Source organism: Phasianus colchicus, chromosome Z (genome assembly GCF_987193195.1).
Source record: "Phasianus colchicus chromosome Z, bPhaCol1.hap1.1, whole genome shotgun sequence".
Taxonomy (NCBI): Eukaryota; Metazoa; Chordata; class Aves; order Galliformes; family Phasianidae; genus Phasianus; species Phasianus colchicus.
The window spans coordinates 38,170,708-38,198,157 of NC_143476.1; the positions used below are offsets into that span (position 1 = coordinate 38,170,708).

Consider the following 27,450-nt stretch of genomic DNA (forward strand, 5'->3'; position numbering starts at 1 on the left):
ACTTTATTTTCCTCTCTCTACACACTGAATTTCATGGTGTCCTTTCCAGTGACCTGGGTAGCACCCAGCTTTCATTCTTGTCAGTTGGAAGACTGTCAACAAAATGAGAGTTCCAATGGCTGACACTGTTTCTCTCTCTCTGAAATATAGCTGAAAACAGCTGTTTGCAGGAATGGTTTGAAACAGCTGAGGAAAGTACATTAAACACTCCTAATTTGCATTTTGGAATCTCTTGGCACCCTTTTTCATGAGAAAAAGGGTGAATACAACATGAAAAGAGTTTGTTGCATTTCTTTCTTAGTGAAAGGAGGTTGGCAAAACCAAGTCTCTGGAGAATTGAGGCCCCCTGCTAGATAGTTTTCCAAGCTAAATTTAAGTGCTTCATCTGCTCAGAAAAATGTTAAAGCTTTCTGTTTTTCCTATTCATATCAAAGAACTAGCCACTATACTCCGGTCTCAAAGTTATTATCATTTTCTCACTCCTCAGGCTGCTTCTGTTGTTTCTGTTCTGAAACAGGTTGTTTCTGTACCTGCTTGGTATGTCTTTTCATTACCAGTGACATTACCAGCATACTCATGTTGTCTTCTGCAGAAAGGCTGGGAGTTGGGTGTAATGACCCAGGATGTTCTTTTTGCTTATTGGATGTTCCTTCTGTAGACTCAAGTCCCAAGCCTAAGTTAGAGTGAGAATATAGTGTAGCATCTTTAGAGTGTGTTGACATGTTGTTTTACCCATAATCTGTCAGCCTCCCTCTGTTAGTATCTGAAATGCATTTCCCTCTGCTGTTCTGAAAGTCCTGAGAGAACAGCTCTGTGTGACACAGGCTTCTTGTCGCTAAAGATGTACTCTGCTGTCTTTTCCATTTTATAGTGCTTTCTTGACTACAGTATTTCATGACAACCTTTAATGACAATCTTTCTTCATATGATTTCAAAGATTATCTGCTAAAGTAGTGTTTGGGCAATTGTATTTCTTTAGTTACACATGCTGATGTAAGTGATCTGCTCACTTTTTTTTGACTCTATGTTGACTGTGACCAACATTTAAACAAATTATTCAACTCTGCTTAGACTTTGTTTTCCTCCCATGGCTTACTCATAGCCCTTCAAAGAAATCCTTTGAGAGAAGTTAGATACCACTTTAAAGAATTTCCTTCACAAAGAAAATTTTTGTCTATCAGAGCTTGTTTAGTTTAGCTGGCAGCTCATCACTACAGAATAAAAAAGAACAGAGCAGAATAAAACCAAAAAGAACAGAACAGAACAAGCATACTGCAAAAAATAAGAACCCTGGTTCTTACTAATAGCCATTATATGACCCTAAAAATTCCAGTTCTCAACTTAGAAGGGCTGTTTCTGACAGTCTTAATGACAACCATGAAATTATTCCTTTCAAAACTAAAACATTATTCAAAATTTCTCAAATTCTGCGTAGGCAGAATTTTGATATAGAAAAGTTTGGTACTGTGAACACTTGGGGTTCGTAATGACAGAGTTGAGTGTCTATGGGTAAGGATCAGGGGGAAGGCCTGTAGTGGCGACATCTTGGTGGGGGTCTGCTATAGACCGCCTAACCAGGATGAAGAGTTGGATGAAGCTTTCTATGAGCAGCTCGCGGAAGTCACGCGATCGCCAGCACTTGTTCTCATGGGAGACTTCAACTTCCCTGACATATGTTGGAAGTATAATACAGCACAGAGGAAGCAGTCCAGGAGATTTCTAGAGTGCGTGGAGGATAGCTTCCTTATGCAACTGGTAGGAGAGCCTACCAGGGGTGGTGCCCTGCTAGACCTGGTCTTCGCTAACAGAGAAGGACCGGTGGGAGAAGTGAAGGTTGGGGACCGTCTTGGGCAGAGTGACCATGGAATTGTACAATTCTCTATTCTTGGAGGTGTCAAGAGAGTGACCAGCAAAACTACTTCCTTGAACTTTCAGAGGGCGGACTTTGATCTGTGCAGGGCGCTTGTAGCACAGGTCCCTTGGGAGTCGCTTCTTAAGGGTAAAGGGGTCCAGGAAGCCTGGATGCTCCTCAAGACGGAAATCTTAAAGGCACAAGAACAGGCTGTCCCTGAGTGCTGTAAGGCGAGCCGCAGGGGTAGACGACCGGTCTGGATGAGCCGGGAACTACTGTTGAGACTCAGGGAGAAAAAGAGAGTCTATGTCCTCTGGAAGAAGGGACAGGCTACTTGGGAAGATTACAAGGAAATAGCTAAGGTATGCAGGGAGGATATTAGGAAGGCAAAAGCCCAACTTGAACTCAGATTGGCCACTGCAGTAAAAGACAATAAAAAATCCTTTTATAAATATATCAACAGCAAAAGAAAACCAAGGATAATTCTCATCCTGCACTTGATGCAGCAGGGAATATGGCCACTGAGGACAAGGAGAAGGCTGAGGTCCTCAATGCCTTCTTCACATCTGCCTTTAATAGCCAGACCAGTTATCCTCTGGGCATTTTATGCCCTGATCTGGAAGTCTGGGACGCTACTCAGAAAGCACCTCCAGCAGTTCAGGTGGAGACAGTCAGAGAACTCCTCCTCCATCTAGACTGCCAGAAGTCCATGGGACCGGATGGCCTACACCATCGGGTGCTGAGGGTGATTGCTGAGCAGCTCTCGGCCATCTGTCAGCGCTCCTGGTTAACTGGAGAGGTCCCAGAGGGTTGGAGGCTTGCTGATGTGACTCCCATCTTCAAGAAGGGCAGTAAGGAGGATCCAGGGAACTATAGGCCTGTTGGCCTGACCTCGGTACCGGGGAAAGTAATGGAGCAAATCATCTTGGGTGAGATCACACAGTATGAGTGGGGCGTCCAGGGGATCAGGCACAGCCAGCACAGGTTCATGAAAGGCAGGTCGTGCTCGACCAACCTCATCTCCTCCTATGACTAGGTGACCAGACTAGTAGATGATGCTAGACTTCAGCAAAGCCTTTGACATGGTCTCTCACAGGCTTCTGGGGAAACTAGTTGTCCATGGCCTGGACAAGTACACACTCATTTGGGTAAGAAACTGGCTGGAGGGCCGTGCTCAACGGGTGGTGGTTAATGGAGTGAAGTCCAGCTGGCGACCTGTTTCAAGTGGTGTCCCCCAGGGGTCGGTACTGGGGCCTATCTTGTTTAATATCTTTACTGATGATCTAGACGAGGGGATTGAGTGTATCCTCAGTAAGTTTGCAGATGACACCAAGCTGGGAGGTGGTGTAGATCTGCCTGAGGGTAGGGAGGCCCTTCAGAGGGATTTAGATAAGCTGGATTGCTGGGCTGAAGTGAATGGGATGAGGTTCAACAAGGCCAAGTGCTGGGTCCTGTACTTTGGCCACAACAACCCCATGCAGTGTTATAGGCTTGGGGACGAGTGGTTGGATGGCTGTGAAGAGGAAAGGGACCTGGGAGTGTAGGTTGATGCTCGGCTGAACATGAGCTGACAGTGTGCCCAGGTGGCCAAAAGGGCCAGCACCATCCTGGCCTGCATTAGAAATAATGTGGCCAGCAGGAGCAGGGAGGTGATCATCCCCCTGTACTCAGCACTGGTGAGGCCATACCTCGAGTACTGTGTTCAGTTTTGGGCCCCTCACTACAGGAAAGACATTGAGGCCCTGGAACGTGTCCAGAGAAGGGCAAGAAAACTGGTGAGGGGTCTGGAGCACAAGTCCTATGAGGAGCAGCTGAGGGAGCTGGGATTGTTTAGTTTGGAGAAGAGGAGGCTCAGGGGAGACCTCATTGCACTCTACAGCTTCCTGAAGGGAGGTTGTGGTGAAGAGGGGTTTGGCCTCTTCTCCCAGGCAACTAACAGGACCCAGGGAAATGGCCGCAAGTTGTACCAGAGGAGGTTTAGGTTGGACATGAGGAAAAACTTTTTCTCTCAGAGAGTGGTCAGGCACTGGGATGGCCTGCCAAGGGAGGTGGTGGAGTCGCCGTCCCTGGCAGTGTTCAAGAGGCGTCTGGATGAGGAGCTGTGAGATATGGTTTAGTAGCTTGTGGTAGCAGTGGCAGTGTGAAGATGGTTGGACTAGATGATCTTATAGGTTGTTTCCAACCTTGTGATTCTATGATTCTATGACTTAAAACTTGAGTAGCATTCTCAAGATCTTCATTAGTTGCATCAGAGATCGGTTATCAAACTGTATGGAAGAGCTATTGACATGAAACATAAGCACACCGTTTATTAGTTGATTCTGTCCTTGTTAATTTCACTACTGAATGAGGTGTTCATGAAGGTAAGTAGAGAGCAAGACACTGGTTCCAGTTCAGTAACAAACTTTTCACCCTTACATTTCTTTAGAAATTACTGGCTTACATTAAAAAACTGTATATTAAAACATATTAATTATAATAACAATATTTTAATATATAATACTATATGAAAATAAAAAATCGGAAAATTTTACTTGGCTCTAGTGCATGTATATGCATCAACAGTGTTTGACTCTTGAAATTGATAACTTGCCTCTTAAATGGTTTCAAGACCTTGAAAATTTCCATAAAACAACATGTTCATAGCTACTGCCAACTATGTATGGTGTTTTATAATTGTGTTTTAATAATGTTATTAATATTCACCAAGGTGAACTACATTGAGTGTGACTGATAATTTATTTATTAGGTAGTGAATACCCAGCATGAACAGATCAAAATGAAGTAATTATCACAAACTTTACTAATTTAGCATCTGCACGCAAACCATCATTTGCATTGCCTTTGAGATATGACATTGATCACAAATTTCTTCTTACTAGATTTGAAGGCCTGTGATGGTATATTTGGAAAAAATTCAATGACAGGATAAGAAGCAGGAAGGAATTGACTCAGAGATTTCCTACCGAGGTCTGGATATGCATTTTTTAATGCACATGAGTATTCACAAGAAATTTCAGTACTTATGCTGCAATAATAAGTTTGCTTTTATAGACAAATTGGTCCTCTGGTATGAAGCAGCTAGTAATTTAGTAGTAAAGTTTCTTGATATTTACCATTCTACAATCATGTATTCCACTGCCTGAGTGTTCAGGCTGAAATAGTATTTCGTCGGTTAACTGCCCCTTCCTCTCTCCCTCCCTTCCCTTCCTTCCTCTGTTCCCTTCCTCCCTTCCTTCCTCCCTTCTTTCCTTCTTCCTTCCATCCATGAAAGCCCACACAAAAGTCAATTTAAAAATTAGTAGATGTTTCAATGATTCTGGGGCTCCCACCAAGTGATCTGCAGGTGGTGATGCTGTTCCTGGCTCTCTGTAGTCAGAACTTCAGGAAGCAGTAAAGTCTCTATACTTGGTTCAGTGAAGTTCTGCGTGGTGAATATGCATCACAGATGCAATGCCCACATCTTGCAGTAGTGTAGGAGGCTTCTTCATTTTTGTAGAGATGGAAACTGAATGAGAAAAGGGATCATAGGAAGATAAGCAGTAGTTAAAGCAACTGATATCTGCACTGAGAAATTGGATTTCATCCTTATCACAAAATTAAACCAAAATGATTTGGTGTGTAACATGTTTTTTTTTTTTTTTTTTAAATGCCTGTCTTTAGTCCTAAAACCTTATGTGCAGAGCTGAATTCTTGCAGCAGCTATGAAAACCAGTGCAAGCTATAAGTACATTAACTGCTATCATGTATTGAATTCTCTTAAACAAAATCAAACAATGTGTGTTTTGACTTGGGCACTTAGAGTTTATGGGAACCTTTGTCTCCTCTATTGCCGCAGTGCAGCTTCGAATTTTAAGAGATGCTCCTCTGTGTCTGACAAGAATGAAACAAACATGGGGCGCTTTTCTGTAGTAACAGAAATCTCATTAGTGTATGTAAGCAACATTAAACAATCGCATCGGGTTTTAGGATTAGACAGTGACTAAAATACGAACCAATATCAAGGAGAAAATAACTACTGAACGGATGTTTACGTAAGTGAGCACCAGCTATGAGCAGGACCTGATCCGTTGAGCCCCTTCCATATCAGTGGTGCAGGAGGAGGGCGGGAGGCGCTCCGGGCACGGAGCGGCAGATCCCTGAAGCCCAGGAGAGGCCCACAGCCAAGCCAGCCCTCGGACGCTGCGTGGAGCACATCTCCACGAGTGGCCACGGAGGAGCGCCCGGTGCCGCTGCGGTTTTACAGAAAGCACTGAAAGCATCTTACGGGACGTGCACAGAGAACGCGTGCTGTGCCCAGCCCCGGAGCCCCTGCCCCTGCCCGGCCCCATGCGTTGTACACACAGACAGCACGGCGAGCAGATGGGGGGGGGGGGGGGGGGGGGGGGGGGGACAGGCTGAAAGCAGTGAGTTCAGGAGGAGCTGCCGAAGACTGATGCCTCCCAGTATTCAGTGGTAGGGGACGTGGGAAACAGGGCTGCACCGATTAAGGAAAAAAACAAACAACAACAACAACAAAACAACAACAATAGCAACAACAACAACAACAAAATGAAAAACCTTCAGAGATCCTGAGCAATGTGATCAGTTATTCCCACTTTCAGTGAGAGCTGGGACTTAAAGCTGCACAGCCTGGAGTACTCCTGACAGCAGCAACATGTGTAGTATATCCTCACTGCTCACTTGGTTGTCCAAAAGACTGCCTCCATTTTTTGTAGCAGTCCCTGGATGTTGAAACAATTCTCTTGAGGCCATTTTCTCTCTCCATACAGTGCTCCCCTTCTCTGTGTTCTCCAAGTGTCGAGTTTTGCACTTTCTCTTTCCACCGGGCTTTTCGCTTCTTGTTCTGTCTGCCTCTCCAGAAGAGCTCCTTAATCTGGAGCTTGATCGACTCCTTGATACGCACTGTTTGTAACAGGAGTCCTGTCCCATCTGGCTTTGCAGATCTGTCCTTTCTGTGTAGGACTGGATCCTGGATTCCGAACCAGCAAGCTTAGACAGTGAGGTTTAGGCTGAGTGCTCTAACTGCAGGAGCAGCCATCTCCAACTGTCTTTTGACTATAAAAAGGGTAATTCCACTGGTGACTGCTTTGGTAACAGGCTCTTCTATAATGGTCACTGCCTCGATTTCTTGACCTCCTTTAGCCACGGCCTTTGTGATATGACCATGATCTGCTTGAATCTCTGGTGGTAGTGCTCTCACAACTACTGGAACCTCTCTGGCTTTTTAGGGAGGGGCTTGTATCATGAGGCCTTGATCTCCTGCTTCTTTTGCTCTGATATTTGCTAGCATCTCTGCTTCTTCATTGTCTCTTTTTAGGCTGGTGTTCACTGTGACGCTTCCTCCAAGGCTGATGGCCATAACTCTTCTCACTGTTCTGTGGACCAAATCATAGAATGGTATCTAGGCTGCCCAGGGCCCCATCCAGCCAGGTCTTCAAGACCTCCAGGGATGGGGCATCCACACCTTCTCTAGGCAGCCCATTTCAGTACCTCATCATTCACCATTTATGTCTCAACAAGCAGATATTGGAAGAATGACAAGGGGAAGCCATGGCTTAAAAATGCTTGAAGGGGATACTGAAACAGTACATTTAAAACAAGTGTTTCCTCCTCATCTGTCATCTTTTCAAGTAGCTTAATTAGAATCCTAAAATCATTAAGGGTGACATGCTTGTGACTCCTGGTCTTTCTCTTTCTAGACAGTCTCTGGCTTCAAGGAGAGCCCATGTTGTCTATCTCTGGAGACAGGCTCCAGACTGAGTAGCATGAAGAATTATGAAGAATTATCTTTTATCTTTGTTGTCTTGTTCATCCATTGTCACTGTCCTCTTGACTTCAGAAAGCAAAGAGCTTTGACAGCTACTTACATGCTCCTTGTACAGGGGGGAGTGGGGTGATGAAGCCCTGCTTGGTTCTCTGTCACTCCAGCTGCCATCTTGGATTGACTGCTCTTTCTTCATATGTTCCCTCTTCTCCCTGATGGAGTCCTCAGAGTAGAATAGCTCAGTCAGTTTTGGTGTCCTGTCAGCATAGAGATTAACGTAGCCAGTGATATCATGATACTCTGATGAAGAGTCACTGTCACTGGAGTCAACACCTGCCTGTAACTGAGGCTGCAGTGTGGTTTTCTTCCAAGCAGAGTCCTCATCAAAGCTCTCTAATCCCCCCAAGCCTTCTCTCTTCCAAACTGAACAATCGTTTTTCCTTATGTCTTTTTAAAGATTGTGCAGATCATCTACAATTTATTTCTTCTGAATGCAATGAAGCCTTGTACCCCAACTTTTCATGTAACTATTTGTTTTTTCTCAGCTCTTTACAATAGTCTCCTTTTCCATTGCAGAGTAGCTATACCTTCCTGAGTAGGAAACCATAATGGGTCTCTATATCACACAGAGTTTGGAGGACTTATTCATTTTCCTGCAAAAGTTAAATAAAGTGCAAAACTTTCAGCCCATCAATCCTTTAGCAAGCTGTCCAAGGTGACATTTCATTAGCACATTTTGTCAGTGGATAAATTGTACAGCATGCTCTGAAGAGAAGGTGAAAAACATCCAGTCCTTTTTCATTATATCTATCCAAAGCTGCGCCACTGGAGATTACATACAAAAAGCACACAAGACAGAAAGAGCACTATTCTGTCTACAAACTGTATTAATCATTCATTCCCTTCTGAGTGCTTTAAGTCACTGCCATGTCTCTCGTTAGGTCCAAAACTGGCTATTTAATTTTGAGCTGCATGATAGATACATTTCAAGGAAAATCACAGACATAATGACTCCTGCCAGGCTTGATAAAGTCCTCATTCATCAATTAAGAAGTTTTCAGTAAGGAAGATGGTTAGAACAAGATGAAGCTGATAACATGGTTAATATGTGCAAGATTGGGACTGGCAGTATTTTCATCTCTCATGCATGCACGTGCACTTATTCCCCAAAACACACATACACAGACACACACTTAGGCATGTTCTTATTGCTGATTCTGGGAATTGAAATAATTAGAGAGCTTTGATTTACTACTGTGAGCTAATTACCTAAGGGACTGGGACTGCTTTGCTGTTCTGCTGACAGTAAGTGTCAAAGGGTTGACCAAAGATAATAAATACTTGAGTAGTTGCCCATTTACTGCAGTGTCAAAATTATTTTTTTCTTAGTGAATTTTTTTGCCAGTTAGGCTGAAAACGTGTGCAAATAAAAATGATTTATTCACAGAAAAAGCAATGCAGCAAAATAAAATGAAATGCTGGAAAATACCCTATATGAGCAAGCAAAGCTTGTACAATAAAAAGGAACTAAGATGTAATAGATTCATAACCAACTTAAATTAGTGATATACCAGTTTTCGTCAGGATAAAGTCATGTGTCTGATAAGGCAGTAACTCAGTGCCTGTATTCAAGAGTCATTTTGCAGTTCAAGGCTTGTCTGCATATATGCTTGTCCCTGCTTAGTGGTTCCTGATCTAATAAACATTATCTGTAGATGTTCTAGCCTAGAAAACATAGGCCATATGTTTCTGCAGATTGATGTATGTACAAATGATCCATTAAGGAAATTCTTGGAATAGCTTTCATTCAAAATTTCTTTTTTCTGAGGAAGCACAAATATTGTTGTGAGCTCTGCCGCCATTTTGAGAAAGTTCAAAGATTTTCCCATTTTACTCAGGTATTGTTGAGGAGCTGATCCATGAACTTCTTTCTGTCATCCCTTCTCCACCCCTCCTCTATTGACTAAGTTCTCTTTTTGCTTTGCTAGCAGCTATTATAATCTATTCATTTCTATCACTTCCACCACTAAGAGTGTGATTTCATACATTCCTTAAGAAGAAAATAGGATATTCAAACAAGTCAGATGTATCTTGGTTTTCAGTGGCATATTTCTAGCAAGGCACTCTTTAAGTTATTAGAAGAATGATAGTTAGGTTCCCATGGAACCACAATAAGAAACATGAAATCCTACAGTCTGTGCTAGATTCAGAATATTTCTTGAACACCTAACAATTTGACTTTTTTTTTTCCCTCATCTCATTTCAAATAAAGGCTTTCTGAAGACACAACTCATCCTATTCCTGTCTTCTGCTTGCTTTTGTAGAGCCACAGGAGATAGTTCATGAGCTGGAATTGTCTTGTCACTTCAGGATCAAGGGAAGTGCGGAAGAGCACACAGAGAGTCAAAAGTCATCTTTAGTCACTTTTCTTCTGCCTTTTAGCTTGAGAAACACAGTTATAGAAAATTTCAGCACATCCCAAGTATATGATTTATGCTCTTTAATCTTTTGCTTTGGTGGTAAACATTACTGTAGTCATTCACTTAACTTGAAATCAGTTTAACCTTTCCTTCCTATTCTACATATAGTACCATGTTTTGCTTACAAGGTTTGCAGGCTGCAAGGTATTGTCTGAAGGTCAAAATGCTATTTTAAATACAATGCATTTTTTAACACTGTGCAGTGTTTAAAAGTTTTTTATCTTCTAGATCTAAGTGTCTAGTTCTAGATTCTAAATCCTATCTTTTTTCTAAGATTTTAATCTTTTTTAGAGTTATACTTGGGCAAAACTTTTACTAAAAACTGCAGTCTTCTTGTGATGTTAAAGATGACGTTTTTTGCTGCTTGTTGCTGTGCTTGGGAGACCTTGGTGTTCATGCTGCAGTCAGTGGGAAGCTTTTCATTTTTTTATGGACATCCAGCTGTACTCTTCCGAAATGCATTTTATCTGAAAGGCTTATCCACTGAAAAAAAGGGAAAAGAATTACAGCTGGTGCAAATATTTCTGTTGCCAGTAAAAGAAAGGCAGGCAGTCTTTAAGAAATGAAGGATCACTATATGGCAACAGTTCCATAGGTGATTTCCAAGAAAACCAATTTAGAAGGATAAAGTGACATTTTGGAGGGCTGCTATGAATTTCAGGTGAAAAACATAGCGTTGTCATTTTCAAACTTTAGCCCAGTAATCTCTTGCTCTGTTTCCAGACTGGAAAATGTGAACAAGGAAAATGTGCTTCAGGATGTTCCCACCTTCCACAGAGCTCAAAAGTATACAAATATTGTCACACTTATTTTTCCACCTACATTTACAATCTGTTTTCCATATAAGTCTCCAAGTGGTTCCTCCCCAGTGGAAGCAACTGGGGCAGTAAATTTTACTGCTCCTTAGAGGTTTATGCTACAGATGTGAAACAGCTGCTGTCTACCTGCATAAAATTCAAATACAGCACTTATGTGACTAGAATATGTCTATTTAAGCAACAATCTACTCAACATATTGTAATGAGAAGTTGAGTTAGGTAAAAGTGTTGAGGAATTTGTTTTTGTAAAAGCCAGGTAGGTCCAATAATGCAACTGGATTTATTTCAAATTTAAAGGAAGGTAAAGGAAAAATAATTGTTTTTAAAGATTCTGTATATATAATTTTCAAGATAATTATACAAGCATTTCTCGTTCAATAGCTAGATCCCTCTACTGTTCATCCGATAGGATAACTAATAGGCATTGTCCAAAATGCCCTTATTTTTTCCCCCTTATATTTAGGTTGTACTGATTGTAATAAAACCATAGTAACTATACAAATATCTGTATGAAATCATGCCCAACATGCTTACTTTCAAGTCTTTCTGTTTCTGTTACTTATTGTGGTTACAATAAGTTTATTGTGGTTATAAATACAAAGATAAAATATACTGTAGTAATAGAGGTACAGTGTAGTATCTCTGTTATAACTGAAATTTTCTTCATGGAACAGTAGCTTTTGTATTGTCATTGTAATAAATATTAGTATTTTATTTTCTAGCTACCCAGATCTTATGGCTTTCATCCTGAGGCTGATAGCTCTTAAAGGAAGCTGAGGAATGAGATTAAAAAAAATACAAAGAAATGTGAGGATTTTTCATTTTGAATTTTGTATACCCATAATTCTGCGTTTTCCATAAGATGCTTCCAAGCTTATTTAAGCAGAAACCATGAAAGTACATACAATCATAAATTCATTTAGTTTTTTGGCAACATATTCATACAAATCTACATCTATACACTTAAAAATTTTTTTTTTTTTTAATGTATATATATGTATGCACATAGAGAAGTATGTAACAGCAGATATACAACAAACTTAAATTTGGTTGGCATTTGTGTATACCTGCAAGTTATCATTTACAGTTTTGGACTTTATTATCTCCAAAGTAGACAATACTGTTCCAGTAAAAGGAAAAAAAAACAAAACCAAAAGTGTCTTTTATAGGATCTTATGTTTATCTGTTTCCACACTGCTGAGGACTCAGTAGGAAACAAAAAACAGTTAAAAATAGGAGAGTGTCTTTGTTCTGAATCATTGTTTAATATGAAAGAGAAGCTGATAGGGTGTCCTAAAGTCATAAGATACCTGTTCTAGGCAGAACATTATGTGAACTGATGAGTCTAAGAGTCTAGGACAGAAATTGTGAGCAGCACTATGCTTCCACACAGTGACACAGTGATATTCATTCATTTCCTTTTTTTTCTGTGGAGCATAAGTGACACTTTGTCTACCCAGGAGCAGTTTCTATACCAGATATGTGAAAATATTCAAGCCATATCACCACATTTTGTACTTTGAATATTTCTGGAAGAGACAACGCACTTTCACTAACATTTGATCAAGGACTTTTTTTTATTCCCAAGAAGTTCTGATGTACATTTAACCACTGACACTACAGAAGATTAACTAGTGGGTGTAGGAGTTCAGAATGTCCTCACAGAAGTGAGTAACCATTTTAAAATTACTCTACCTGGACCTTGACACTCTTGAAGAAACTAATATGGGCTGTACTGATTTTCTTTTAATGAGACCAGGAATGCATTGAGGATATATTTCTTTCACTACTTCTTGGATTTTGATCCTTACTGAAGTGCACATCTTCTCAGAAGTTAGATAGAATAGAAGGAGTTCTTGCTAAATATATTCACTTCCTAACCGTTTAACTACTTCTTGTTGATATGTGCCGAAGAGGATAAAATATCATAAAAACGTAAAAGGAGATTTTAAGGAGAATACAGAGAAGGCTAAACTAGTTTCTTTCTCACTAAGAGCTCTAATAATCTTCCATGTAAGCTATAGAAGGTGAAACTTTGGATTCCAAAAGTTTAAATATGGAGCAGATTTTGAGTAGCTTCGTGGCTGGAAAAAATGCAGATTTCTGACATTACAGAATCACAGAATCACAGAATTGCCAGGGTTGGAAGGGACATCAAGGATCATGAATCTCCAACCCCCCTGCCACACGCAGGGCCACCAACCATCCCACCTAATGCTAGACCAGACTGCCCAGGGCCCCATCCAGTCTGGCCTTGACCACCTCCAGGGACGGGGCATCCACAACCTCCCTGGGCAGCCTGTTCCAGTACCTCACCACTCTCTCTGTAAAGAATTTCCCCCTGACATCCAATCTAAATCTCCCTTCCCTCAGCTTAAAACCATTTCCCCTTGTCCTGCTGTCACTCACCCTTTCAAAGAGTTGATTTCCCTCCTGCTTGTAGGCTCCCTTTAGGTACCGAAAGGCTGCAATGAGGTCACCCCGCAGCCTTCTTTTCTCCAGGCTGAACAAGCCCAGCTCTTTCGGCCTGTCCTCATAGGGGAGGTGCTCCAGTCCCCTGATCATCTTCGTGGCCCTCCTCTGGACCCTCTCCAACAGCTCCCTGTCTTTCTTGTACTGGGGGCTCCAGACCTGGACGCAGTATTCCAGATGGGGCCTCACAAGAGCAGAGTAGAAGGGAACAATCACCTCTCTGTCCCTGCTGGCCACCCCTCTTTCGATGGAGCCCAGGATACCATTTGCCTTCCGAGCCGCAAGGGCACACTGCTGGCTCATGTTAAGTTTTTCTTCTACCAAGACCCCCAGGTCCTTCTCCACAGGGCTGCTCTCAAGGACCGCTCCTTCCAGTCTGTAGGGATGCCTGGGATTCCTCCGGCCCAAGTGCAAAACTCTGCACTTTGCCGTGTTGAACCTCATCAGGTTCACCCGGGCCCACCTTTCTAGCCTCTCAAGGTCCCTCTGAATGGCATCCCGTCCTTCAACCGTGTCAACCGCACCACTCAGCTTGGTGTCGTCAGCAAACTTGCTGAGGGTGCACTCAATTCCGTCATCGATGTCATTGATAAAGATGTTAAAGAGCACCGGTCCCAAGACAGACCCCTGGGGGACGCCGCTCGTTACCGGCCTCCACCTGGACATAGAGCCATTGCTGCTTCTCTTTGTCTTACAACATTTTACACTGTAGTCCAACTAGCTGCTTTACACAATACTATTTGGTAAGTGAAAACTTTTCCTTTGTTTGGGTTTCATTATATTTCCAAAAGTCTTTTATGGAACCAAGATGTGTTTTATTGTATGATCAAAGACATTAATGTACACCTGTTCTGTGCCATAACTCTTGCTCTGTTTAATGGAATAAAGGTTGTAGTGGGAATTCCTTTAAACAGTGGAAGGAAGGAATTCATAAACTTCATATTACATGCTGAGGATCATATACAACACCCATCCTACATAGTCTTTTTCCTTTCTTTTGTGATATTAAATTCTACGTAATCTCTCTATGAGATAATGGTAGAATGTTGAGATTTATCCCAGAAAAGAGAAGGGTCTGAGGAGACTCTAGAGCAGTCTTCCATTACTCACAAGGTGCCTTCGGGAAAGATGGGGAAGGACTCTTTGCCAAGCAATGTAGTGACAGGGCGAGCAGTAATGGTTTTAAACTGAAAGATTGTAGATTTAGATTAGATATTAGGAAGAAATTATTCACTATGTGGGTGGTGAGGCCATGGTACAGGCTACCCAGACAGCCTGTGGATGTCACATCCCAGAACCTGCTCAAGGCCAGGCTAGGTGGGATCATGGGCAGCGTGATCTGGTTGGGGCAGCCCTGCTTATGGCAGGTGGTTCGAGCTGGATGAACATAGAAAATATGTTTGCTTACAGAAGTTTATGGGAAGTTGTTGTTTGTACCACTGGAATTTCTTACTCAAAGTTTTGTAAATGCTTGTATTATTACACACAGAACAATAAAATACTGCATTTGAGCATGAATGTATCTATTTTTATCAAGAACTATTTTGAAATGCCTCAGTAATGAACTAATGTTCAGGTTTTTATCCATCTGGAAAAAGATAACAACAACAATCCTTTAAATGTTTGGTATTTTCATGATGGTAAATTTATTTATGTACAGATGTTAAAGAGAAGAGAATCTGTAGAAAAAGTCAGTAACAATACACTGTGGCATTATGGGGAAAAGATGTAATATAATTGGGAGCTAAATGAGAACGTAAGGTCACTGAATCTATGAATGACAACACAAGGGTCAATTCACCCAAAGTCTAAAGTAATTGGTAGCCAACTCTAAAGTATTTCATTACTGACATTGCTGGAATCAATCAAAAGTCAGTAATGAGCCAGAAATTCTGATTCCCTTTATCTGCTTGTATGAAATAGAGTTGTCAGTTTAGAATATATATGAAATATAGTGTTCAGTGTGTGGAGGAGCTCTAATGGTAGTTTCAGTGCTTTTATTTGAATAAACTTTCTGTTTGACCTGGGTCACTCATTCAGACAGCATGCACTGCACTTCTTTCTGCAACTTGCATAGGTAGTGAGGACTGGATTGTACCCATTTAAGATTTTAACGTTCTACATAAAACCACTGTCAATCTCTACATCTTTGAGTTCCACACATTAGCTGGATCTGCACCACTTGTATTCCTGGACTCCTGCAGTGTAATGGCATGCAATTAGTGATCCAAGGATAGTGGAGCGTGTCCTGTGTGCTCTTATCAACTCCTAGATAAGAGGACTTGAGTCAGTCCTCAAAACTCTCCACAAAGAAGCTTGAAGAAGCTTCAATGAGAGGGACCCCGTGGCCTACTGGAAGGTATTCTTGTGCATCACCCCTCCCTGGGCTGTTGCCACCATTATGCTGCCGCTTGGCACGCTGTTAATTCAGGTTTGGCCATCTGTCCTGCCTTGTCCTGTGGACTCATCTGGAGGCCTCTGGTCTCTTAGCAGAGCATCAGCAGACCTGCTGTATACCCTGTTCTTGGAGATGATGGGGCTTGCCCTTGTCAGACAGGTCAGTGCTTTCTCCAGTCTTGTCTTATGTTCTCTTCTTGTGTCAGGCTTCCTCTGTGGGTCCCTTTCAAACGTAGTAAGCATTTAATAATGCTTCTTGCATATAGAATCCTGATATATTATAGACCAGTATGCAGAAGAGAGCATACATCCAGCTGAAAACTTAGAAAAACTTTTACACGTGACAGAAAAATACCTTGTCTTCTTGAAGTAGAGCTTTCCTTCCCTTTTGGTTCCATCAGTTGACGCCATTTCATAAGGTTCCTTATGATATCTGTCAACTAAATCTCTCATGCTGTTCAAAACACTCAGGACTGTCACCCATACATTCCTTTTCATGCAGAAAATTTTGCTTTTGTTTGGAATTAGCAACCAGGTGGTTTAATCAAAGGGATTTTAACATTGAATTTTTTTTCAGTCAGTGTATGCTAACAATCTCTTGCTTGACTATGTAATAACAATTATCCTTTATGTAAAAAAAAGCATTAGACCAATAACTCCATACAAAAAAATAGTATTTAAATGCTTAAGATATTTATTATTATTACTGTTATCATTTATTATTAAATCACTGTTACTGGGGAGTGAGGCTTAGATCCAGTTGTCAGCTTGTTAGGTTGTTTCAGTTCAAGGATTACTTGCAAACATTACACCTTTCTTTAGGTGGCCAAGAAATTTCCTAGTCCCTCTCATTTTAAGCCTGAATCTGTCAGAGCTTAAATAACTGATTTGGAATCTTTTGAAAAAATCTATGTCTGAACCTTTTATCTTGGTGTGCTCTGAGATGTATATATTTTTAATATTCGTTCTGATCACTACTTCTTTTCAGTATTTTCTGGACCTGTACTTAAATTTAACTGAAACTTCTGAAGATATGGTTTCTTCCTCTTCTTCTTTCTCTCTTTTTTTTTTTTTTCCAGTAAGCTTACTCAATAAAATAATTGCTCTGAACAGATTCAAATCATATTGCACAACTTTTGATAACCACTGTGTTCTCATGTAGCAAAGCAGATATTGTAGGGGAAGGGTCATACAGTTCATCTAGTGATCCAGTTTGTACCTCAGCAGCTACTGAAAAAATGTTATATACCTGTCTTGTGCCTGCAAGCAACTGGAAGGTGCATAAAATTCTGCAGAAACTTGTAAAAGTGAAAGATGGAGAACAACTTGGAAATGTGTTGTTTTCCGGAACACACATAAAGGAGAGAGCAGTGATGCTCAGCAGCAATCACTCCTTCTGCAAAAGTCCACAATAAGAGTCATTGGAAAATGGAGCTGGCTGCTGAGAGAGCCTCATATTGTTTTCTTCTCATTGCAATGAGTGTGCTGGTATGTGAACACACATCTTATTTTCATTAGGCTTTCTAGGTCTTCAGTTACTGCCTGTTCACTTTTCTTTATTGTGCTATTCTAGGCAATTTTTTTTTTTTTTTTTAATGAAGAATAGATAAATTTTGGTGGCAGCTGATAGGATCTCTTTTTACAAGCTTTGGTAGTGCAGTCATCCATTACCGCATGGTGATGCATCCAGGAGCAGCTCTTTGGTAATGTGGGACAATGGTCAGCCTGCTCTCTAATTTTGCAGTAACATCGATTCTTTATTTACGAATCAAATGATGGTTACGTGCTGTCATGGTTTGGCTGAGATAGAGTTTATTTTCTTCGTAGAGACTCATATGGTGCTGTGTTTTGGATGATGAAAATAGTGGTGATGATACACTGATTTTTCAGTTGTTGCAGAGCAGTGCTGCACAGAGCCAAGGACTTTCATGCTGCCCTGGCTGTGAGAAACTGGAAGGGCACAAGGAATAGGATGGTATGCAACCAGGACAGGTGATCCAGATTGACCAAAGGAATATTCTATATCATAAGCCATTATGCTCAGTAATAAAAGCTGGGGAGAAGGAAGGAGAGTGATGATTTTTCTTCACGTAACAGTACACATGGCAGTCCTGCTTTCCTGACAATGGATAAACATCTAGCTGCCAATGGCAAGAAGTCAAAGAACTTACTAGCTTTGCTTGCACACACAGCTTTTTTTTTTACTTAGTAAACTGTCTTACCTCAATCCCTGAGATCTTCACTTCTGACTTTCTGATTCTCTACTCCATTCTACTTGGGGAGAGTGAGTGATTGGAATCAATGGATTTGCTCTTTCCATACAGACTTAGACTGTGGTTTAAAAGAGCTAGACCTAGGGAATGTCCAGAAACACTGGAAAAACTAAATGTCAAAAACAGCTTTGCTAGCAGTAATTATGAAAGATCTTACACATGGGCAACTACTCCAGCCCACAGTGCTATTTAGAATGTAGTTAAAAACAATGGCTTTCCAGCTACTGATGTTACTTAAGAAACCCACTCTTTCAGCCATAGGCTGCTATTTGCTCAGTGTCTATATTCTGCATACAACATTTCAAACCTTTTCAGAACGACTAACTTAAGGAGAACTGCCTACCCTTACAAAAGATACTTGAGGGCCAGGGATAGAATCTGATTCCCACTAAATAAGTGAGTAAAAAACTGGGAAAATTTGAAGGTGTGAAATGATCAAATATGGGAGTCAGGTTATCCATGAGATGAAGGACATTGGTAGTGTAACATGGAAGTTAGCCATCAAAAAAAGAAAGATTCAGTCTGGAGATCCTATAACTTGGTTCTTTATTATTGTTAAATACTTTCAGTGCAGGTATCTTCTCTTTTTTCCCAATCTGTTTCTTTCTTTCTTTTTTTTTTGTTTCCCAGAATGATCCATGATTGTAAAAAATAGATGTATCTGTGAATCAGAAAATGTGAGCATGTTCTGCTTCAATAACAATGAAGATATTTCATAAAACAAATACATAATAATGTTTTCTTTATATTTTACTTTTTAGTAAGCAGCTAATGATAAGTAACTTGACTTTTTATATAGCATTGCTTGGAACAAATCTTTAAATGAAGATCTGACTCTTTTACCTCAATGCCTAGAATTACATCACGACTGCAGAAAACAAGTTCAGTAAGACAACAACATGGCAAGATATTACTGAAATACTTAAGACACGAAGTAACTGAAAAAATAAAGGTTCCTTCAAAATGCCTGATCATGAATTAGTGAAATACAAGTGGAAGAGAAGAAGACAAAAAGAAAAAAAAAAAAAGATTAGTAAATAGTCCCCTGAAGATTCTGGGCAAGATTTGGGTCCAAATGAAGAACAAACACCATTTGTTTGCTCAGTTCAAAGTGGATATGTGCACTAGTTGGGAACTGGGAAGAAAGTAAGTACATCACAAATGAGGGTGATCTAAGTTCTCAAAAATTGGTGCTTGTGCCTTTCTACTCTACACAAGTCATCTATTTGGAGCCCTCTCTGTCCGCTGCTCAGAGCTGTGCTGTTCATTCTTCAGAGTACAACAGCTTCCTGGACAGTTCACTTCTTTTCTGGCAAGGTTTGCTAAAATTCACTTTGTCTGCTAAAATCCCTATAAAGAGGGGAATGGGAAAGAAAAGCCAAGTGAAAATGTAAATGAGAAGTACTACCAATGTCTTGACCTTTTAGTAATGCTGCTTGTTTTTCAAAGAATGGCCATGAATTTCTAGGTAGATGGGGAATTTTTTGTTTCCCACAGGTAAAAATTGGGCTACATACCGTTTTCTTTACCTTTTTGGGTGGCAATGGCAATGTGTTCAAACAGCAGAAACATTCATGATGCTTACAACTCTGATAACTGAAATTATACATGCCAGCTGACAAGCTTTGAGGTGAGTTACAGTATATTTAGATAGTAAAATATGATCTTTGAAATACAGTTGTGAGAGACATCATAGAGCAGAGTGCTGATATAGTTATTTACCCTGCAATATAAAAACTAGATAGTTCCAGCTACATCAACAATTCTTGTTATTTCTGTTGCTGCTGCAGTTGCCTTGCAGACTCAGCCAGCAAATAGAAAAGAGGAATAATTTCCAAGGTTTGTCATGGTTTTGGATGTTATGTGAAGGCTCACTTTAAGGATTTAGAGGATATATGTGTTAAGAAAGAAAGTACTGATTTAAATTAGTATGTTGCTGATGTAAGAGACTATGGTGAGATATCTGTACTAATTATTAAATATCCTTCTGTATTTATTTGCAGGATAGTATTTGCATTTTTAGATGAAGCCAGTGCCATGCTGTAGTAGCATATACTGATAAAGTCTAATTCCTCTGCTTGCTTTGCTTGCTGTGCTGTGCTGTACCTTGACAACCCTTTGATTTTAAATTAATATTTCCAGGTTGAGTTGAGATTCAGCAACATTACATTTTAAAATAGAGATGCACTTTTATTTGCAAAAGATGGACAATGCAACAATTTTGTTACCAAAAGGACGAAAAAAGAAAAGGCACAGAAATTATTCAATTGTTCCCTCAACAGACAAATTTTTTGCTTTTCTAAATAGCAGGTGTTTTTTTCTCTGTTATCACAAACATAGTCTTTTTTCCTGAAATAAAGAATGTTTTTTTTTACTGTTTCCCTACTTTAACAGTCATCAGCTTTCTTCTGATAATCAATTACAGGGGATGTGTGGAGAGAATAAAATATTCAGAACTAATTTTAAGGGCTACTCATGTAATGACAGATGTGAATAGTTTTACAAACGCAAATGCAAAGTTAATTTTATTGTGGCAGTCCTAAGCCTATCACACATACAAAAGTCCATCTATGCACAGATTTCCCAAGGATGATTAAATGGGTGTTCTGAATGCATATTTGACTGCTCACGTGCATTGTCTGAATCCATGAACCTTGCTCTTTAAAGTTTTCCATTATGCAAACTATTCTTGAAAAGTATTTTGTCAGCCTTTATGGAGTGCTTATTATTTATTTCCTTACTCAAAATGCAGCAAACTTAAAAAAGTGAATAAAATGCTCATGAGAGAAGCTGGTATTTTTCATTTTTCAGTAGAGATTCAACTTGAATCATCCTGCTTTCTATGTGATCTATTCTGTGGACATAATCTCTATTCTTTAAATATGTAAAAATATATTTTTCCCCCTTTTTATGTGTAAGTATCACAGTACCAGAAAACATAAACACTGGTCTTGCAGCCCTCCATTTAGTTAAAAGTGTTCATATGCCCAACAAGTCAGTTGCACGGAGCTCTTCCATATGTGTCATTGCTGAGGAGACCAGCTTCAGAGCAGGTAAGACTGCGCTGGGGAAGGGATCTATAGCAAAGAAGCCGACGAAAAAGCTCTTTTTAGGGCTGGTTTTGAAGGCAGCAAAAAGCACGTGGTCGGCGCCGGGAGCTGGCAGCTTGTGGGCGGGCTGCTGAGGCAGCAGGGGTGGAGCTGGCCCAAATCGCGGTATAATTTAAACAGCTGGCCCTTATCTCTTGTACCTGACCTTGACTGCTCATTGGGAATTTAAAAGCAGCTCTTGGGAGGGCAGGAGCCGGCTCCTGCCCACATATCGCTCCAGGTGAGAACGAGGTGTTACCCGCCTTTGACACCGGAGAGGGTGGTCAGAGTGTGAACGCAGCCCACACTGCTCATACATTACTGCAGTAGCTGGTGTGGGAGTTGTGACTTGTGGCAGGACACATCAGTGCTTTGTCCTTGTCTTTGTTCAGGTGATCAGCTCTCCTACTGACAGACCTCGAGACCGCAGGTTCAAACATGGTCTCTACCAGGCGGCGGGCTTCCCCCAAGAGGACTGTGGCGACCCAGACAGAGGGCCTGCCAAGAAATGTAGCAGTTCAGGTCTCTGGCTGTAGGGAGTGCCTGAGCCTGCTGCTGCCAGGGGAGAATGGGAAGGATGCCACTTGTGCAAGGTGCGAGCAGGTGGACGAGCTTCTCAGCCTGGTGGTGGAGCTTAGGGAGGAGGTAGGGAGATTAAGAGCCATCAGAGAGTGCGAGCGGGAGATAGACTGGTGGTGTGACTCTCTGCGTGAAAGACAGAGAGATTGCACCCCCCAAACAGCAGTGGACCCTCTCCCTTGCCATGATCGAAATGAGAGAGCTAATTTGAGGGCAGAGGAGGAATGGCATCAGGTCCCAGCTCGGCGATGCGGGCGACCCCCATCCCGACCTACCTCGGTTCCCCAGGTGCCTCTATGTAATAGGTTTGAAGCCCTGAAACTGGAGGGTGCGGTGGTTGAGGGTGAAGTGGGAGAACTGCCTCCAAGTGTTCCCAAGAAGAGGCATCCAGCTCCACGCTTAATGACTGCCTCCTCCAGAAAAGAAAGGAGGGTAATAGTCATAGGAGACTCCCTTCTAGAAGGAACAGAAGGCCCAATATGTCGGCCTGCCCCCACCCGCAGGGAAGTGTGCTGCCTCCCTGGGGCCCGAGTCAGGGATATTTCCAGGAAACTTCCTAGTTTGATTCGCAACTCCGATTATTATCCCTTATTGATAGTCCAGGCTGGCAGTGATGAGGTCACTGACGGAAGCCTGAGAACTATGAAAAATGACTTCAGGAGACTGGGGAGGTTAGTTGAAGGAACAGGCGTACAGGTAGTATTTGCCTGTATTCCTACAGTGGCAGGGAAGGACGCTGAGACGACCAGAAGAACACACCTTATAAACACATGGCTGAAAGGATGGTGCAAAAGTAAGAATTTTGGGTTCTTTGATCATGGGGCGGTCTACTCGGCTCCTGGCCTGGGGTCTGCTGATGGGTCTCACCTGTCTCGAAGGGGGAAACGGATCCTTGCCCAAGAGCTGGCAGGACTTGTAGAGAGGGCTTTAAACTAGATATGAAGGGGGTAGGGGATAAAACCAGGCCTGCTAGAGATGAGCCTGGGGGAGCGGCAATGGGATTAGGGATGAGGCGAGGGGCTCGGCTGAAGTGCATCTACACCAATGCACGCAGCATGGGCAACAAACAAGAAGAGTTGGAAGCCATGGTGCGGCAGGCAAACTATGACCTAGTCGCCATTACGGAAACATGGTGGGACTGCTCCCATGACTGGAGTGCTGCAATGGATGGCTACAAGCTCTTCAGGAAGGATAGGCAAGAAAGAAGGGGTGGTGGTGTGGCTCTGTATGTTAGGGAGTGTTTTGATGTTACTGAGCTTGTGGCTGGGGATGATAAGGTTGAATCCCTATGGGTAAAGATCAGGGGAAGGGCTGACAAGGCAGATGTATTGGTGGGTGTCTGCTATAGACCGCCGAACCAGGATGAGGAGACAGATGAGGTGTTCTATGAGCAGCTGGCAGAAGCTGCGAGGTCGCCAGCCCTTGTCCTCATGGGGGACTTCAACTTCCCTGACATATGCTGGGAATTCAACGCAGCGCAGAAGAAGCAGTCTAGGAGGTTTCTGGAGTGTATAGAGGATAACTTTCTGATGCAGCTGGTGAGAGAGCCTACGAGAGGAGCTGCCCCGCTAGACCTGCTGTTCACAAACAGAGAAGGTCTGGTGGAAGATGTGGAGGTTGGGGGCTGTCTTGGACAGAGTGACCATGAGATGGTAGAGTTCTCGATTCTTGGTGGAGCCAGGAGGAAGAACAGCAAAACTGTTACCTTGGACTTCCGGAGGGCGGACTTTGAACTGTTTAGAAGACTAGTAGGGGGAGTCCCCTGGGATTCAGTCTTAGAGGGTAAAGGGGTCCAAGACAACTGGTTGCTCTTCAAGAAGGTAGTCTTACAGGCGCAGGAGCGGGCTGTCCCCCTGAGCTGCAAAATGAGCCGGCGGGGAAGGAGACCGGCGTGGATGAATAAGCAACTATTCTTGAAGCTCCGGGAGAAAAAGAGAATCTACCTCCTGTGGAAGAAGGGACGGGCAACTCAGAAAGAATACAGAGAAGTTGTTAAGATATGCAGGGAGAAAATCAGAAAGGCGAAAGCCCAGCTCGAGCTCGACCTGGCCACTGGAATAAAAAGAAACAAGAAATCCTTTTACAAATATATCAACAGTAAGAGGAGGACTAAGGAGAATCTCCATTCTTTACTGGATGAAGCCGGGAATGTGACTACTGAGGATAAAGAAAAGGCAGAGGTCCTGAATGCCTTCTTTACGTCTGTCTTTAAAGGTCAGACCAGTTATCCTCAGGATATTCCACTTTTCGACCAGGTGGTCTCGGCTGGAGACCAGACTAAACCACCCATGATTCAGAAGGAAACGGTCAGAGACCTTCTACTCCGACTGGACTGTCACAAGTCCATGGGGCCGGATGAGATTCACCCGAGAGTGCTGAGGGAACTGGCGGAGGTGATAGCCGAGCCGCTTTCCATCATCTTTCAGCGCTCCTTGTTGACTGGTGAGGTACCAGAAGACTGGAGGCTTGCCAATGTGACTCCCATCTACAAGAAGGGCTGTAAGGAGGACCCGGGGAACTACAGGCCTGTTAGCCTGACCTCGGTGCCAGGGAAGGTTATGGAGCAGATTGTTTTGAGGGAGATCACGCGGCAAGTGCGGGACAACTGGAGCATCAGGTCTAGCCAGCATGGGTTCACGAAGGGTAGGTCCTGCTTGACCAACCTGATCTCCTTCTATGATCTAGTGACCCGCCTGGTGGATGAGGGAAAGGCTGTTGATGTAGTCTACCTAGACTTCAGCAAGGCCTTTGACACTGTCTCCCACAGTATTCTCCTGCAGAAGCTGGCAGCCCGTGGCTTGGACAAGTTCACTCTTGGCTGGGTAAGGAACTGGCTGGAGGGTCGAGCCCAGAGAGTGGTGGTCAATGGAGCTAAATCCAGCTGGCGACCGGTCACGAGTGGTGTTCCCCAGGGGTCGGTGCTGGGGCCTGTCCTTTTCAATATTTTTATTGATGACCTGGATGAGGGCATTGAGTGCACCCTCAGTAAGTTTGCAGATGACACCAAGTTGGCTGGAAGTGTCGATCTGCCTGGGGGTAGCGAGGCCCTACAGAGAGATCTGGACAGGCTGGAGAGCTGGGCTGAAGCCAATGGGATGAGGTTTAATAAGACCAAATGCCGGGTCCTACACTTTGGCCACAGCAACCCCAAGCAACGCTACAGGCTTGGGGTGGAATGGCTTGAAGACTGTGTAGAGGAAATGGACCTGGGGGTGTTGGTTGACGCTCGGCTAAACATGAGCCAGCAGTGTGCCCGGGTGGCCAAGAAGGCCAATGGCATTCTGGCTTGTATCAGAAGCAGTGTGACCAGCAGGAGTAGGGAAGTAATTGTTCCCCTGTACTCAGCTCTGGTGAGGCCGCACCTTGAGTATTGTGTCCAGTTCTGGGCCCCTCACTGCAAGAAAGACATTGAGGCCCTGGAGCGTGTTCAGAGAAGGGCAACAAAGCTGGTGAGGGGTCTGGAGCACAGGCCTTATGAGGAGCGGCTGAGGGAGCTGGGATTGTTCAGTCTGGAGAAGAGGAGGCTCAGGGGAGACCTTATTGCTCTCTATAACTACCTGAAGGGAGGTTGTAGCGAGCTGGGGGTCGGCCTCTTCTCTCGTGTAACTGGTGATAGGACTAGAGGGAATGGTTTCAAGCTTCGCCAGGGAAGATTCAGGCTGGATATTAGGAAATACTACTTCTCTGAAAGGGTGGTCAGGCACTGGAATGGGCTGCCCAGGGAGGTGGTGGAGTCACCGACCCTGGAGGTGTTCAAAGAACGTTTGGATGTTGTGCTGAGGGATATGGTTTAATGAGAACCATTGGTGACAGGTGGATGGTTGGACTGGATGATCTTATAGGTCTTTTCCAACCTTAGTGATTCTGTGATTCTGTGATTCTGTGAATCATTCCTCACTCTCTTCTGAAGTTGTGCCTTTAGTTATTACTCTACTTTTGTTGCACTCCTTTGGTCATACTCCATTTAATGTTTATTTTTTAAATTATTTTTATTTTTTAATATTCTTATATCGTGTAGCTCAAAACTACATGCATTACCTGGGGTGAGGCTGCATCAATGGTGAATACAGAGGGACAGTAACTTCTTTTTTGACTAATTAGCTATGCTGTGGGAGTTACATATAGTTTAAGATGGTAATAACTGTGCAGAAGATAAGAAATATTAGGCAAATACAAATACAGAAATATGTAAAGTCCAGAGTAACAAACAAAGTTATGCCAGGTATGTACATCTGCAACACCACAGTTTTTATTACAAACTTCTACATGGTAAAGCAAAGGCAAATTAAATGTTTTCATATATCTTTAAACTTTTCAGAATTATGTCCTGAAAGCTCTTCCTTAAGGAAGGGCTATACAGGGATATGAACCTGGCATGTAATTAAACTAAGGCTGGGGAAGCAGGGAGACTTTTTGTGACTCCTAAGTGGCATCAAGGTACTTTCCTCTGACACTGAGGTGTGAGGCCCAGTGGTACAAATCAGGCTGCTCCAGATAACACAAGAAAGAAAATCCCATAAAAGAGTCCCATGTGTCAAACTACTTTGCTGGGAAAATTTGATCCCGAGATCTAAACAATGGCATTGAGGAAGAAAACAGATTACTGCAGGACCAGATGGCAGTGTTTGCAGCTTTGGGATAGTCTTTAGGCACGTATTCAACATCTGCCTGCACAGCATTTTCTCAAACTTTGCTATATACGACATTTATTGCCACTAAAACTTATGAGTGTTATGAGACAAGTTACTGAGTCCCACATTCAATCAAACATTTTCTTAGCAGTGCATTGTTACCCGAATAAGGTAGAGTAGTGATGTACAACAACTCCCCAACCCCCAGACCTACTCCTGCAAAGGGACGCTCTCTTTTTGTTTAACTTGTCCTATTGCTCTTTCTACATCTTTGTATAAAATATGCAAAACATATCCATTGTATCCCTCAGAGGTTTTTTTGACGATTATTTTTTATTTTTTTTCCAAAATGCATGCGAATTAGCGGTGCTGTCAGTGCTCTCTGATACTTTGACACCTGTTGTTTCATTTCTCTCTCCTGTTTTATTTTTTTTGTTTTGTTTTGTTTTGTTTTTTAATTCTCAAAAATGTGGCAATTATTTCTGTTACATGTAAGCCAATTGCCACAAAGTGTCTTTTCCAAGGTTCTTCCACTGAAACTCACCTTATAAACAGGGAAATGGTCTTGCAGCTACACTTTTTTTTTTTTCATAAAACATCTGTGGTTTTATAATAACTGGTTAATACAGTCCTTTAAGTATATCTTGGGAAGGATTAGTCTAAAAGAAATTAGCACTGAAATGTAATGCTATCAGTGTATATCCAGAACCCATTTGACTTTGCATACCTCTGATTTCTACTTGATCTTGATTTGTTTTCAAAACTGAGACTATTATTGTTATGAACATTTGGTTTTCACTCATTATCTGACCTTTGATTGCTTTATTAGGATTCTGCATTTTCAAGAAAGAAGAGGTACAATTTCATTTTGTATCTCACGGAGGGGAACCAAAGATTTGCAATCACTGCTTAAAGAAATTAATTAGCATCCAGGTATTGCGAATCTGTAGCAGACTAACAGGTAAATCCCAAATTTCAACAAAGACTTTTTGTTAGGAAAAAAAAATTAAGAAGTTCATTATAATTATTTTTCTTTGTGCCTTTACTGTATTTCATTTGATCATCTAGTCAAGAAGATAAAGTAACACCATA

The 27,450-nt window shown here is 42.2% G+C and overlaps 1 protein-coding gene across 1 annotated transcript; it reads left to right on the top strand.

Moving 5' to 3' along the window:
* Positions 1 to 21,086: 21,086 nt before the first annotated feature.
* LOC149912888 (uncharacterized) lies at positions 21,087 to 22,663 on the top strand. The gene has a single exon (XM_090132080.1). The coding sequence runs from the start codon at positions 21,587 to 21,589 to the stop codon at positions 22,661 to 22,663; it is 1,077 nt and encodes a 358-aa protein (XP_089988206.1). The 5' UTR covers positions 21,087 to 21,586.
* Positions 22,664 to 27,450: the final 4,787 nt, after the last annotated feature.